Below are 17,303 nucleotides of genomic sequence, written 5' to 3'. Positions count from 1 at the left end.
AATAAACCCCCAAATATTAACTTAATTACAGTGTGATTGATACTCCTGAAGCATCTTCCAAACTGGACTTTTTTCTATTATTTGGGCTTTTGTCATTTCCATTTTGCAACGAGTATCATCTGCTTGTGGCTTGCAAGTTATCTTAGAGAAAAGAAAAATAATATGAGTAGGACACAGTGACTTTTAAGTAATAGAATATTGAACATTTTATTTTTCTAGTAGTAGAAATTCAAATTTCACCGCTGAATAATTTTACATCGTGTGTTCTGAAGTAGGTGTTCAGGAATGCTGTACACAGAGGTGATAGACTTCAACAGGAATTTACAGTAAACGAAAACATCCTAACTTAACAATGGTAAATAGGAGTCAAACAAGCTCTTAAATATCTAATTTCTTTTCTTAGATGCTATTAAGAGCTATTAAGTTACCTTTAACAGTAGTTTAATGACTCAGCTAATGCATCAGAGTACCAGTCCTACCTTAGTGTATTAATGGATTGTGGTCAGTATAATGCAAAAAAGTTCCATTAAAGAAAACCAAGTATTTTATAGCTCTTGGCTTTTCCTGAGTAATACACTAATATTTTTAAGTGTATGCAACTGGACTTACCTTAGCCATAGTTAGCATTAATTTAACAGTTTCAGCAGGATTATGAACTGGTATTACACGTAAATTGCTGCCCAGGAATCTGCACATCAAAATAAATAAGATCACTTTTAGAATATGTATTTAATTTGTTTTGCCATAAAACTCAAAAAGCATTCCCACATGATGTAAACAGCTTTTTAGTGTGCAGTTTTACTTACAGGGAAGGGCTGCTTTTATCCTGAAAGGCAAGTGCAGCATTCATGTCGCTTGTAAAGCCATCTGTCCCATTTCTCTACCACTTATTTAGGTGGGATTTGGAATGGCTCATTTCTTTATCTAGGTCTCTTCTGCCATCAATCAGCACTTCTTAAGTATGTGTACATTCAGAGAGAACTAAACCCTCTTCTGTGATACTGCTGAAGACTTCTCAGTGGCAGTAAAAAAATATTTGGGTTGTTTTTATGGCTGTGGAAGAACACAGCAAAGTATCCAAAAACAGTGTGCTAAAAATACTTCAGAATTTGGACTTGTAGTGCACTATAAATAAAACAACCTGTATTTCAGACATGAGTAAGACAGTGGGATAATTCCACTACTTTCATGTAAAGATTTGTTCACTCAATACTTTAACCTAAATTGAATTCTTTCTATAAATAGCATTATTCATATGCATCCATTCTTGAAAAGGGGATCTGAAGATTTAAAATAGTAGCAGGAGTTGTCATTCAGTAAGGTTATGGAAGAGAGGCATCAAAGCTTAGGCAAACGCAGAGCCTTTCCCTAAGAATTGCACCTTCAGTCACAGTGACATTACCTTTGCTGCTGTTTTCTGTTGTAGAGCTAAAACAGGAGAGGGATTTCACAACAAAGAATGAGGAATTTTAAATAACCAAAATGAATTTAAATAATGCAGATGAAGTGCCCAGCTGCTCAGTTTCACAGTCCCCCGTGACTTCCCCTTGTGCCTGCCACCTGTTCTTCCCTGCAATCTGTCTGATGACTTGGACTCATTCACATTAAGACCTCCTGCTGGTAAGGTATCTCATCTGAACTCGTCTGCCCTTGCTTCTAATTAGCAAAAATAAATGTTACAGGCAGGCACTGTCCTTCTCTAAGCATAGGCACTGAGGTCCCTGGTGAGTTTTGCTAAAAGGTGATGTAGGAACAAGGGTTGGATTTACATTTAGAGATGAGGGAAATAAATTGATGCAATTTTGCTAATACTAGAATGGGCTAAACAAAGCATGAATGAACAAAGTGCAACAAAGAAACAATTACATGTACTTACCTAGATCCGTGAAAATCTATTTCTGTAAATAGTTTTGCTTCCAATAACAGCAGGCCTAAATTTAAAGTTATTAATTTGATTGATGGACAGAATACTGGGCATTTGACCGTGTCTGGCCTTTCCTCTGAGGTGTTTAAAACTTACCATACAGATGTACTTAGGTTGTTTGTGGAATGCACATTTAAGCTGTGATGATAAACACTACTTTTCTCCCACTTTCCCCATGCTACACACAACTCTACATTAAGTGTTCATGTTGTTAACAAGAATCCTGTAATTTTCTTGTTAATAAAAATATAATCCTTCCCCAACTGCAGCAAAACCATAGATAAGCAGAAAGAAGCAATGGGAGAAGACAACCTGATAACACTAAGTGGCTTTTTTTTTTAACAAATCCAACAGGTGGCTTGTAGTTTCAAAGAACATGGCACAAGTTTCAATCTCACCAGGAGAAGCTCAGTCACTGATTTACAAACAATAGCAGAACTTCAAGCTGCCAGGTAGTAAAAAAAAAGCACATGCATTTAAATATATATATCTATTCATATCATGCCTTCAGTTTTAGTTTTCATGTTTGCAGATTCCGTGCTGCCTAGGGATGTAGTTCTGAGCCTCAAATTAAGTGGCAGTAAGCTCTCTTCACAGGTTAGGTATGTGGAGAACCAAGGACAATTTTCAGGCCCAAAAGCATAAATAACAGTGGACTGAAGAGAGGGACAAGAAGGATGAGACCTCACAATCTGAAGCCGTAATTGGACAATTAAACCCCAATATGCAAATGGACCAAAACTTATAAAAGTGTAAGATCTTGTGACCAGGGGGCCATTTCTTTTTGTGACTATTCTTGGTCCACCTGTGTGCAGCCTTGGTCGGGCTACTGTCCTGCCCAGGGTGGGTCCTGGAGGCCTTTCAATAAATACCTGCTTTTATTCTCTAGCTCTGTCCAGTCTCTGTTTCAGGTCAGCCTTCCAGGCAACATATACATATAACTGTCCCTTGACAACATCAATTTGATATTGCTTGCAATGAAAATACATTTTTTATTTTAATAAAATTACTGACTTGCTAAATGGACTACAGTTTCAAAACATCACATTTTAGTGATCAGCATGTGCACAACACCCATTGTACCTAAGCACAAAGTAGATTGAGAATTAGCATTGTCATCACCTGAATAACGTGGTCTTGCTGGATGGTGGCTGAATGTTTAAAACCTCTCATGAAAATTTACAACATTTTCACAAATGGGTAATAGATTTGTTACATTTCATCTCATACACTCTTTATTCATCAACATTTGGCAGTATGCCCAGGATTTAATGAAACGGGTGCTAGTTACCTCAAGGAGGTAAAGATCAAAGACTTTGTTAGAATAGTCACTTCTTTGAGGCCAAAAATGACAATCAACTGCAGTTAGGGCTACTGTACCTACAAGAAAATAATTCTGACTACAAGCATGGAGCATAATCTGATCACTGTTGTCAGCAGGTATCTACTAAAATATGCAAGTTTTTCGACTTCATTAGAAATCAGAGATAAAAGTTTTAAACCTGTTTTAATATAGTTTTATACTTTTGGAGTAAAATAACATTGATCATTTAATTGTTCTAGCATGGTGCAATAGATGCTGTTCCAAGTAAACATTTTAAAAGCTGGTAAGAAATCTGCACTTTACAATAAAGCCTTTTCTCATGATGTAAACTCGCCTGTTCTGTTTCAAGAATGGCCATGACAATATGGTTACAGAGCTAAGAAAATTGTTTAATTTTCCAATTAGAGAGAAAACTTTAAAAATAATTATATTACACAGCCCTAAAATGATTGAAAGGAAACTTATTGGCTATGTTTTGAGGAACATCCTCTTTTGTTACCTATGATATGTCAGATTGATTCACTTGATATTCTTTTTGTTATTAATAAACAAATGCTTTAATTATTTTTTTACAATACGTTAGTAAAATAAAATTTGTGTATTCCTGAAAAAATTCACAAACGGTAAGGTTGGAAGGGACCACAGTGTGTCAACTCCAACCTCTCTGCTCAAGCAGGGTCATCCTAGAGCACACTGCACAGGATTACATCCAGATGGTTCTGGAATATCTCCAGTGAGAGAGGCTCCACACCATCTCTGGACAATCTGCTCCAGTGCACAGTCACTCTCACAGTGAAGTTCTTCCTCATATTCAGGTGAAATTTCCTGTGCATCAGTTTCTGTCCATCGCCTCTTCTCCTATTTATTCCTAAAATAATATTTCCAAATCCAAGACTGCTATTTCATTTCTTCCTAGCAATATAAAGTTCAGTTTGATGTTGAAATCATACCTTCTCTGAATCCTGAACATGACACTCCATTCTTCTGGTCCATGAAGAGCAGCTGACAAAACCAAAAAGCTGTTCCGATGAATGCTTATGAACTTCTGAATTCTTTTGGCAAACTCTTCTTCCCCTGTCCTAAGCAAGTCTTGAGTGTCTGACAGTATAAATGCAATGCCTATTGAGGAAACTGCTATAAGTGTACAGGTTATGGCAGTAATGAGATTAACTTCTCACCACAAATTGGGAAGCACAAGTTAAAGCAACCATTAGTTAAAAATGCAGTGGAACAGAACATGAATGAATTTCCATGTCTCCGACGGGGAGATTTGGCCAGTGATGACTGCTAGTTTTAAGATAAAACTACAACTATCTCAGGTTATTTTTCCACCATAACATCAAAAAAACACGAACTATTCAATCCACTCCAAGTAGACACATCTGAATGCCTTTGAGAGCACATGCTTCAGGAACAAGCAACTGCTATAATGGAATGAATTTGGGGCAAATGTAAAGCCTGACTGAAAAGCTCAGGAAGTCCTGTTTCTAAATGAAAGAAACAGTTGTAAAATCTTAAAAGTTTAGCTAAACTGTCTACCATGAAGAATGAACTTACAGCCCTGTCAACTTCAGTTGTTCTGACAGGGAACGTTGAGAAGGCTGAAGTTTAGGAAGGTTAACAACTGAGCATACAAAAGTCTGTTTCAATGTGTGCTAGTCCTTAAAGTTCAGGAAAACTGAAGTATCTCACCTATGTGTCTAGAATATCTTTTGTTCTAAAAAGGAAAACCAGCTATTTCATGTTTACAGTTTCAGTGATTTCCTAATCAAATCCGTTCAAATAATCCTTTCCTCACCTCCTCTGCTACCACCAGCTGTGCAAATTCAGCTTGGAAGTTGAAAATCAAAGGTGTTGGTTCACTCTTACATTTACAGCCATGTATACTAAAAATGTTGATGGCAGCTTACATGTTGGTGGCATTTAGCATGTTTGCTATGTTATAACACAGATTTACTAAACAGTTCAGCTGATTATCACCAAATCTCATGTAGCTGTTCTATAATATGTCCAAAAAAAAAAAAAAAAAAAAAAAAAAAAAAAAAAAAAAAAAGTGTTTAATCCCCAACATTACCTGTTTCATCTTCTGATTTACATAAAATCATAGCACAGGTCCTTCCACTACTGCACGACATCCCAACAAGGCAGATTTTATTTAGTTTAGTGTAGCCCACAACCAACTGACTGCCCTGACTTTGTACTTTGGATTTTATGATTTAAAAGCATAAACTTCAAAGTACTGTACCAGAAAGAGGAAAAATCACAGATCCAGTTTCCACTGATTCTGAAAAACGAACTCTGTGTTGTTGCCTTTGCAGAACTGTAGAAATTTCATGATCCTAAATAAATGTTAAAAGGTTATTTTGAAAAGTTTTCAGCCAACAAGTTAGAAATATTCTTAAAGCATCAGCTGAACCACTATAGCTAGACCTTTGGCACTGTTGTTCAAAAAGTATTTTTTATTCCACTTACAATTTTAAGAAGTACTAAAATGTTAAACATGAACAATTAAGGAAATTTTGAAGTATTTGATTGGAAGTTACAAACAGTGAGTAACAATTCTGTACGTGTATGTTCAGTTTGTCTCAGGAAACTCTTGCATAATGCATAAAGAAGCTCAAACATTTTACAGTCTGTTTTGGTTAATATGTGCTAAAGGGGGATTTGCAGAACTGAAGATCATACAGTAGTGTGTTTCTATGATTAATTAAGCTGCATTATTTTCACAGATGTCAGCATCTCAGCTGGAAAATCGTTCAGAAATTCTGTATGGGACATAATTTTCTTTAAAGCTTTTTGACAGAATGCAATCCACACAGGAAAACCAGAACATTGCACTATGGAGCATAATCATCTACAGAATGGAATGTGTTTGGATGTATTTTTCAGCCTGCAAAAAGCATTTCTGCAGTATGTTACACAGAAGCTGCACGAACACACATATATTAAAGGTTAAATCACTGAACCTTTTTAGCTAATAACATGTTCTTTAACCTACCCATTCAAAATACAGCCAGCCTGCTTAGATAGGGAACTGCCATGATTTAGTGGAAGAGTACAACAGAAAATGTGGGTTGCAAGTGAACCTTGAAGGAGACATTAACTACAAATGTCATGCTTTCAATTGGTCTGGAAAGGGAACACTCAGTGGCAACTGCTTGTAAGGTTTAGCTACATTTTGGAAAAAAATCTCAGCTTCAAAGCCACTGGTGAATTATTTAATGTACAAATATAAATAACAGCTATATGAAAATGATAGCTCATAACCAAAACCAATACAGAAAAACCACCTTGAATTAGTATTCAGTTACCCCCATCGGTTTGTTTATGGGCAGCCCTTACTAAGAGCAGTAGTTTTGAGTGGAGCTGGGGTTAGGAGTGAGTTATGCTGGTATAGCTGATGAAATCACTGCCATCCTTTACCTCTCACCATATTATGGCACAAACACGCACAGCTTACAGGCTGTAAATTCCAAAATGAGCAGGCAAGTAAGTAAAGGCTTTAAACTGAGGCGATTCAGGAATTACTTCAGCACAGTTCACCCATTTACAGAGCGGAGATGGGGTGATAACCTTGTCAGCCAAGCTAGCATAAGACATCCTTGCTTGTGAATCAAAGCTCTCTTGCCTCTAAATTCTCTCCAGCTGGCATGAAATTGGCCTCAGCTGCAGAAGCTAATTACCAGCTCCTTGACATACCCTTTCTCTTTACTTGGGAACGGAGTCAAGGCTTCTGATGTTAACAGATAAAAATATATATTAATATCTGTAGGACTCAGTATTTTAAACTGAATTATGTACTTATGGAGTAATAGTCTACCCCATGTTGACACTGTATAGGAAAAGATAAAGAATTTAAGGAAAAATTCAGAAAATTCAGCAACATTTCTGATGGAATTATTTATAGAGCAACTGAAAGAGGCATCAGTGCAGTGCAAAAACGATGAGTCAGGAGAATATCCTAAAGCAATGTAACTCAGAATAGCAGGTGGCAAGAATACTAAATAGACATGGAAGCAGCTAGGAGAAAAATTCAGTTGCACACAAAAAGAACCAGTATCCTAATAGAAGCAGCTTCAGACTAATAACCATTTTTTTAATGAAAAAAACTATATTCATTGACACTGAGTAAAATATTTCCATATCCAGAATATAGGAAAATCTTCTTTCAGCCTGTCCTAGTGAGTCAGATGCCAGTCTTGAGGAGAGGTGTCCTACCTGCAGAGCTGTGCTCACAATGACGGTCGTTATCCACTTTGGCTGCTCCTGCCCGCAACTTTCCGACATTTTTTTTCAGTGGTTTAATAGCACTGCACTGAGGTACCACTTCTGAAAAGTTTGGGAAAAGAGAGACGACAAATATTTCCTGCCAGTTAACGAGGCGAGATGTTCGAAGCACATGGGCACATTAAAGAGCTGGTTAAAAACCAGCGGAGGGGCGGTGGGAGCCAGAGGCAGCCCGGGCGTTCCAGGTCGCCTTTTGCCAGCGGCTCCAGAGCCGGCCCCTTCCTCGCCCTGAGACCGGGCCTGCCGCGGGGCTGGGGGCCGGGGCGGCGGGAGGGAGCGGGGGCTGCCCTCCGCCCTCAGCCTTCACCCTTCACCTTCGGCCCTCAGCCTCAGCCCTCACCCTCAGCCCTCACCTTTGGCCCTCAGCCCTCACTTAGCGCTCACCTTCGGCCCTTAGCCCACACCTTCGGCCCTCACCCTTAGCCCTTACCTTCGTCCCCCAGCCCTCACCCTTAGCCCTCACCCTTCGTCCCCCAGCCCTCGCTCTCAGCCCTCATCCTTAGCCCTCACCCTTAGCCCTCATCCCTCGCCCTCAGCCCTCAGGCGGGGCCCGGGGCTCGGGGGAATGTTCGGAATGGGCGCGAACTCTGCCGCTGTTTCTGGGCAAGAACGGGCCGAGTTATTTTCCACAGAAGTTACATAAACACGGAATTTTCGCAGGACAAAAATGCGAAAGCAAGGGACGGCACCGCTTTCAGTGAAACAAGAAATACTGAGTGTGTCGAAGCTTCTTTTTTAATCATGGAAGAGGAAATAATGCTTCCACATGGTGAAGAAGAGCTGGGATGCTGAACCATTAAAAACAATGGTAACCGGCTCTGCTCTTTACCCAGGCATGAGGCCAGCTTCTCGTACTATCTTCTGAAACTGGTATTTTTACCAAAAATCAGATATTTTACTGAAAGCTTTTTCTTTTTAATCACTTTGTAGGGCATTTTAAAGTAGAAGAAACTAACCTCATTTTGATATATTTAAAAATTCTATACATTTATGTATCAGATTGTTTGATTGGCATAGAAATATTTAGACATTGTAATAATGTAAAAATTACTCTTTTTCTTCAGGCAAGACATGGATTCACATCTGATTTCCCTCTCCTGTTGGTCAAACGCACCCAAGTTAGAGTCACCCTGCTCTGCAAGGGATGGAAATGTCATGCTGTGTTACATAGTAAGTAAAACATTTCTAACACTGAATTTTTGAGTATTTGTGGAGTATAAATGTGAAAGTCGGCAAATCAAAGGAAAATAACAGATGTATTGGGTATCCTGACTACAGCACTCCAGAGAGCAGTGACAGGGCCCACAAACTGAAACCGTGCTCTGTAACACAGTGGAAACATGTGCTCTGACTGCATACAAAAATCAGGGACTTAAGAACATCAGGAATTACTTTAGAGTACAATTATAAAATAATAGAGCAGTTTTATGATGAGGATTGGTGATCCTGCTGACATTTGTCAATATGAATTTTGAATTTATGCACACAATGAATGAATTTTTTTCAGTATTAGAGAGGGGTAAAGAGTAGGAATTGCTTTGTTTGTAAGGGTTATACTTCATCTGTAACACTACACTGTATCTGAATTCATATTTTGTATTATATTTAAGATGTATGTGCATTACTTGAATTACAACTATTCCGACAGAGAAAAAATAGTAGTAGGGAATAGAATGGAATAAAGAATGATTCCCTGAGTAAATATCTTCAACAGGTGAGTAGATTTCAGTTTCTTTAGGTAGGTGCAATACTATTAGTGATAGGCAGTACATAAAAGAAAGGGTAAATTATTACATTAAAAAAATGTAATGACAAAGAAATACAAATACTGGATTTAGCCTCCTGAGATACCAGCAGATACCTTTTTTCCATGATAGCCACTTACTGTGCATGAAGTTGGACACCCCCAAACTCAGAATATCACTTGAGAAGCATCAAAGTACAATGATTGATAAGTGTGAGATAATGAGAAAAACCCAAATCTTAACAGAAAATGCGTCCTATCAGTATTTTGACTCCAGCTGTTATACATTTACTCACGTAAATTACGTGTCTTAATTAGAGTTGGCAAATATTTATACCAGAAACCTAATATATTTCTGCTTGTCACTTACATTTGACAATAGCTGGTATTTGAAATAAAAATAGGACTCTTTCTGAGACAGAAGGTCCTAGGCAGAATGGACCCTGGACCCTGCACTGTCTCCTGTGTGAGAGCTGCCTTGGCCTAATGCTTGTCTGGTACAAGTCTGATGCAATGGGACTGCTGAGCCCCTGGGACTCTGCCCAAGGGACAGTTCTGGTAGAAGTTTGTTCTGCAGTACCATTTGGTATTTCACGACTTGGCTTTCTCTTTCTTTGAGCCTGAATGTCAAAACACTAATTAAGCAGAGCTCGGACTCAAAGAAAATTGATTTTTCTAAATTGTGTGTTCTTCAGAGCATTCTTCTCCACAGTAATTTCCTTTCCCAAAAGGGACTTTTGAGGGATCCTGTGCTATCTGATGAGCTGAAGTTATCTTCCTACTTACTGTTAGCTCTGCTGTGACAGTTTCTGACATTTGGCTAGTCTTAGCTGTAAATCTCAGAAGCATTTCTTTCCTACATACTGCCCACATGGTGCATTTGACATACAGGTGAAGGTGCAGGAGAGAGAAGAAACAGGGCTGAGTCTGGCAGCATATCAAATATTTCCTGGAAGCAGAGTACAGAACCCCACTTAGGCAAGAATATAAAGATCTTGGGACTAAAACTCCCCTATGATGAAGATAATGGCATAAGCATTTGTATGAACAACTAATCTATGGCAAGGCAAAATCTATCATCAAATTAGTGTTTCTCTATGCTCTCCTGTCCCATATCCTCTGTGTTCTACATCAGCAACATTGTTTGATTTTGTGGGACTGTTACATAGATATCTTCCTCTCTGTGTATTTTTATATGAAAACTGATTGTTGATCTTCACACACACATCACCTGTCCTATTCCCTGATGACACAAAGAAAAATCAATATTTTTCTTTAAAGGAGAAAAAGGAGTGAATGTTCACTAAACAGATGGAAAAGGAAAATAACTTTTTTTTTTCCATTTATAGAGCACAAATAAAAATTGATGTCAGCAATCCACAAATTGAATTAAGTACAGTGACTCAGCATTTAACTTACACATAAAATTTATTATTTTCTGTCATACAGAAATCAACTAAGAACCTTCAGTATGTAGCATGGGAAGAAAGATTGTGGGACTATGCAACCATACAGATCTTCTGGAAACAGAACACCATGTTGACAAGGAATCATTTCAAAATAGGGTTATTTAGGCCCAAGCTTGTTATCTAAGTCTGGAAAGCAAGCGGGTGGGAAACATGCAAGCATTCGGTTTGAGAGCTCAGCACACTCCCCTCCCCTGCACAGGACTGAGCCATCAAAATATTCCAGGACCATAAAGCCATGGACTGCAGGCAGTGACTCAAACTTTTCTTCATATGCATCCCATTATACATATATTGGATTAATCCTGGTTACTAGAACATGATAATCCAGAAAGTAGAGATTGAAGGTTTTTTTTCTCTACAGATACAGGAGGAGATTTTGTTACAGGCAGGAAGTTTGACTTTAAGGTGGGTCTCTTGTATGTGGCTATTACCTCATTCTGTGAAAGTCACAAAAAGTTTTTACACTACCTACACTGAATCTGGCATGTACACAGGGTTTGTCCTATCTATATTGATCTTAAACACACTGATATAACTCTACTGGCAGGATGTCATGCCACAATCGAAAGAGGATTATTTAAAAAAACAAAACAAAACAAAAATTATTTCATTAAGTACAACTGTAAGAAAATGGAAAAAAAATCCTACATAAGGATTGCATAGGTGAGGATATTGTAGGTTAAAGTAAGTTGACAAGATCAGTCTCAAAAGTGTTTTATACATTTAAGGTACATGGGCCAAAATTTTTACTCCAGTAACTAGTCTTTCTGTCCAGACACTTAAATAAAGTGATTTTTATAAATGTACATCTGATACCACTCACACTAACTTCAGTGGGAGCTGAGAAAGAGTAGTCACTGTCACTTGAGTGCAAAAATACAAAGTATGATGGACTACCTGGGTAATTGGGCTGAGTCCCAAATTTGTGCATGTGAACCTCTGTTCAGGTTCACCAGAATATGCACTCTAGTCTAGTTAACAGTCATCATCTGTAAGTATATAAACCCTGTTGTGACCATCAGTGTCCTTGTTAAATGTTTCCAGTTACTGAGTTATAGTCAGCTCCTCCATATATTGAAGTGTGAGTTATTGAAGATACATATTCATATTTTACTGTGTAATAGAGAAAGAACTCTTATTGCATGTAATACAAAAAGTAAGATTCTTAGGACTTTGATTTCTCTAACTGGACAGTCTTCTGAAGAATCATTTAAGGAGAACAGGGAAGCAATTTAATGGAATTCCATTATTAATTATTTCATACTTTAACTGCATCCAGATGGTTCATCAGGATTAGAACCTCATTAAGCTGAGTACCGTATAAAAACACAAGTATGCACAGTGCCTGCCCCCAGTGTCAGCTCCATTACCCTCTCTGAAAAGAGAATGTTAAGCTGACAGCCAATCTGCAGATGTGGCTGTGGATTCACTTCTGCGTTTGCAGAACTGTGGCTTAATGGAGTGTACAGTGCAGATTGCAAAGAGAAGTATGAAAGGAAGGTCAAATGCAAGAAATAAACAGGTGTGGGTGTGTGTGCACCTGCTCTGTATAGCTTCTTCTGGTTTTAGTTACCAAATGTAAAAAACCAAAGAAATTACCAAACTCAGTATTTTTCCCCAGCTGATATCCAGCTTTTTTAGATAAATCATTTTTCTCTGTTACAGGTTTAGTTTCCTTAAACACACAGTAGTTGTCAATAGGAAGAAGCTAGGTTTTAAATTAGCTAAAGAAGATATTTGAGCTGTAATTTTTCCAAAGTTGAACATTAAAGCTTATTTTAAAAAAATATTGCATATAGCTTTTGTTCAAGAGAGAAAGATGAAAATCAGTATGGCTTTTCTGCAAGAGATGAAAGCTTCTAATTATATTTGATTTCAGATCTAAAAGCCCATTTCCAGAGAATCATCTGTTGTAATAAAGCTGCAATACTTCTCATTATATCTTTTGTCCTCAGTTCCTGTATAGTCCTGGCAAGAACGTCATCCATCAATGTACAAATGTTAAATCACTCCAGCCATGAAATATTAACAGAATGCATACAATTATGACTTTTAAATTGAACTCTTTCTAGCTGTAATTTGTCATACCTACAATTGTACAATGTTATCAGTAGAGTAAAACTAGAAAACTACAAAATAGATATATTGGAAAAATAGCATTTCTAGTACATGCATTAATATAGACGAGCCCTGAACCTGATTCAGCTGAGGTCAACAAGAGGTTTTTTTTTACATTAGTGAGCAAAATAATGAATTCCTAAATGTCTTGGTTCTGAGCAACAGATGAACAACATAAGAACAGTTCTTATCTCCTTCATGCAAAGGTTTAGGTTTTCTGGAGCAAAGTAGAGTGAGCATGCTACTTATTATTTTCCAGATGGCAATAATATATATTGAAATATTAAAATATATATAAAATAGTATCCTACAGTATGTACTTAGAAGAGTTATGTGATTTTTTTTTTTAACATATTCCCTGAAACAAAGTGATAGACAATGGTAGGGGAACACATCCTAGGGACAATCTTTGTGAGAAACATGGGACTTTTTTCTTGCCCTAGTTCTTCCAAAATAATAATAAAATTTTCCATCTCAAAATTTGATTATATTTTTGAAATAATTTAAAATCTTAAAAAGTATGGAATAAGATTATTAAACACATACAGTTCAGTCACATATCATCCAGAACGTAAAAACATTGCAAGCTGGCCATGTTTCTTGTACTCAATTATTATTTTCCAATGACACCTCAAGTAGTTTTATTATAATGAGAATAGTTTAATCTCAAATATTTGTTTCCCATGAGCATTGTGTTTCTGCCTGCTGACTTTATTATCATTTTATATCCTATGGGCATTGGTGAGGCCTAAGAACCTGACTTTGAAGTTACCCCTGCTTTTAGTAGGAGGTTGGACTACAGACCTTCAGAGGTCAGTTCAAGCCTGCATTTTCCTGTATTGCTATGATTTTTCTGAAATTTTTCTGTAATTCTTTGAGTCTAGAAGAAGCTTTTCTAAGGGAAAAACCTATGAATTTATGAAGTGTCCTTTCCATTACCCCTATGCCACAAAAGCAGATGTCTGGGGTTTTTATGCACTTATCTGATCACTTGTAGCAGTCCAGACTGCCTGCTGATCTCATTTCATGCTTACTTATCTCTTCTGATCTTCACTGTGTGTCTCAGCCTCGGCATTTCTTTTGCTACACTATATAAACATGGTATAATCTCATGCATTGAAAAAGCAAACCAAAATATATTATTAAATGATCTGCTTTTCTAACTGTTGTTTCTCTCTTAGTGGTTATGCTTAGTTTCCTTCCTGCAGTTCTGTCAGGCTCTACCTGCTGAACTGCTCTACTAACAGAACTGCTGTCTGTTGCCTTTGACTCTGTGGGCCAATCTCTCATTTTGACCATAGCCCTTAGGAACACTCTCCTAACCAACCTCAAAACTGTTATTTTATACTCATCTGCCTAGTGGGTTATGTTCAATGAAGCCAGTGGTGCAGTTTTGCTTAAATCCTCTCATCCTTGTTTGACTCCTGCCTCCATCTTTTTATTTCCTTTGCTTCCCTAATTTATTTTTTAATAGATTATTTTGAAGAACTTCCCCTCTTCCTCACTTTCCAGTACAGTTCCAAGCATTTGGCCTTCCATTTTCTGTCTGCAATATGTTTGCTGGTGACTTACTCCACAAATACAATTTTAGCTATTATTTGTATGTAAAAACCCTGCAGAGCTGCTTCTCCAGTTCATATTAGACTCTAACTTTCCAAATGAAAAAAAAAAAAAAAGTAATTATGCCTACAGATACCACTTTTGGAGGTCTAGTCTTTTTTTTAAACAATACATTCATACATGTAAAACATCTTTCCTTATTTTTCACTTTCATAACATGTCATTCAAGGTAGGCCAAATCAGGGTCAGTATCTGAGGCTGATTTCCAAGTCCTCTCCTTTAAATTTCACTGATAGTTTACTAAATTTGGCGTTACTGTCGGTAGGATACAGACATTTTGCCCATTCACAGAACAATCTCAGGTAAGCTGTCACTTTCACCTGCTAACTACAACCTCGTCTTCTCAGGCTTTGACAAAGCAATTTCACTGCTCTTATTCCAAACACAACTGCAAGGGTAGTATTCTGACTATGCCGTATTTTTAGTTTTCTCACTGATGCTCTTTCACTGTTTCATCAGATGTATCTACCTCGTCTTTGCTTTAGAGGTCTTTCAGGACCTCATAATCACTATTCAATTGGAGCCCATGGCACCAGCTTTGATTGCTTCTCTATGAAGTTTTCAAACAAACCTTTATCCATTCTATCATGTTTTGGAGAAGAGGCAAATACAGTGATAAAATCACTGCCAGGAGGCATGAGAAGGTCTCCAAAGAACTCAAGTGACTGATACTATTAAACAAATGGCTACCTACAACTGGCTTAAATCTTGAACATTCTTCTGAATGAGGTCAGGATCAAACAGTTTAGGCAGCACATGAGGCTGGTCAGGAATATACATTCTTCCAGCTCCCCTGTTATCCAGCCTTCAAACCTCACCCTAAAGCTTCCCCTTCTCATAAGGTATACAGGAGAAAAAATTACTACTTAAAACTGATGATGTGCTGAAACCATTGCTAATCAGCTAGACAAATATTGACACTCTCATTTTACTTTTCCATTCATGTGCATTTTTTTTTTGTCTTTTGTCTTATGGTAGATTCTAACCACTCTGTTGGAAGTCTTTGTTTTTGCTCTTTGTTTGTACAATGTCTAGCCAGTGGGATGCTGGTCTGATTAAGCCTCACAGGCACTCCAGTAACGCGAATTAAAAACAATACCACTTTCTATTCCTGCTACTTCTACAGACACTATTAGGCTGTGGGAAGCTGAATTCTATGGCTGCCTATGTACCAACTGAACAATACAATATCCTAATCAGTGGTCTGCTGCAAAACTGCTGAAGGAATTGCAACAGCATCGTTGGGGTCTTGAAGAGAGAAGCTAATTTAATTTTGATACAACTGAAAAAGTAAATGCAAAGACAAAAACAACAATTTAAAAAACCCTATATGTGATTGTATTTCCTACAATAAACCTGAAATTTTGTGTCAATTTTCAGTGTCACTTTATCAATTCAAGTAGGAAGTTAAAAATATGGGCAAAGTGAGAATGGACAAAAGGATCCCTTCTTTGACTTTGTCACTTCTCCTTTCCACCCCTTCATCTTGTTTAACATGTGAATGCCCACTGTCAAAATATCATGAGGATTTTAAAGTTGATTAAACTTTTTGGTAAACAAATTTTACTTTAGTGCTTCACACAGACATTGAAAAACACTATTCCTTAGCCTTCTTTAAGAGCTTCATCTTTTACTGTGCCCAGTACTATAGTTCTTTATTTTATCCAAAAAGATTATCACCTATTGATATACCTTGTAAATGCTGAAGGTGAAAAATAGGTTTTCTTGATGTTTTGCACTTCCAAAGGTTGTTTTTACTCCCTTAATATGAAGACTGGGTTAAATACAGAGTATTACATTTATAATATTTTGAATTACAGTATCTCAGACTATTTATGGTGCTGCTAAAAGATATTAAAGAAGATAAAATTCTTCCCCATTCATTTTGAGAATAAAATATTACTTTTACTTTTGTACCAGAAATCCAACAGTGTTTTGCTAGATAAATTATTTTGCCTCAAAGACATTTATCAAATCCAAAGTCATAACTTCTTTAATCATACACTAGGGCAAGTTTATATTTCCACAGAACTGAGTTTCTGACTATGAACAAAAAGAAATGAATTTTGTCAAGAAAGTTAAGATGCACTGCTGGAATTGTGCAAAACCTTGCAAAACTGACCATGTTATAAGTGGTCACAATCAGCTTAAGTTGTGTACTTAGATTGTTTCAATCAAAATAGAATGTTAGTAGCCTTTTACTCCTATATGGCACCCACTTCTGAAGGCACTTCTGTTAATGACTGAGAGGAGGTAGAATACTTCCTTTTTAGATTTTAAGCTATGTGAAAGAAAAGCTCTACTGTTTCCATAATGCAGGTATCTTAAGAGGGTCCAACCTCTGCAGGGGAAAAAAACCCTGTATGTTTCAGGAGTTCTGACTTGGTAGGAATTACAAAAAGTTTCTCACTCCTTCCTCCCCTGTCAATCAGAAAAGACAATAATCAGTCCTATCCACACCCAAAGAGAGAAAAGCAGCAAAATTATCTGTATATCCTATTTCACTCTGAGTCAAAAGAAAGGTTATGGTGACATTTAGTCTCAATTTATAAAAGCTACACTAGAGATAATAATGAAGATGCAAGGATCCTATTACCACTCCCAAAAATGTGGCATCTATGAAAACACACAAAACCAAATTCCTGAAACTCTTGCTACACCTCACCATGAGAACTTGCAAGTGTAATTAATTAATGCAGGTAATGAAGGTAATTCTAGCTAACATCAGACTTCAGATGTAACACTGACCACAACTTTAGATTCAGATGTACTTTTGGAGACATCAGGCATGCTGTTTCTTAGAGCAGGAGCAACATT

General features: G+C 37.3%; 1 protein-coding gene across 1 annotated transcript; it reads right to left on the bottom strand.

The window, feature by feature from the left end:
- Positions 1-21: 21 nt before the first annotated feature.
- On the bottom strand, positions 22-7,535 carry LOC310912585 (protein SPO16 homolog; the record flags this gene model as incomplete). The annotated part of the gene is made up of 5 exons (XM_083867240.1): positions 22-141; positions 610-688; positions 4,199-4,367; positions 5,494-5,587; positions 7,467-7,535. The coding sequence occupies 5 exons, from the start codon at positions 7,533-7,535 to the stop codon at positions 22-24; spliced, it is 531 nt and encodes a 176-aa protein (XP_083723366.1).
- Between the last annotated feature and the right edge of the window lie 9,768 nt (positions 7,536-17,303).

This window comes from Zosterops lateralis (assembly GCF_965231275.1).
Source record: "Zosterops lateralis genome assembly, chromosome: 9".
Lineage (NCBI taxonomy): Eukaryota > Metazoa > Chordata > Aves > Passeriformes > Zosteropidae > Zosterops > Zosterops lateralis.
Note: the sequence above shows the minus strand (reverse complement) of the source record. Positions and strands in the feature narration are given on the sequence as shown.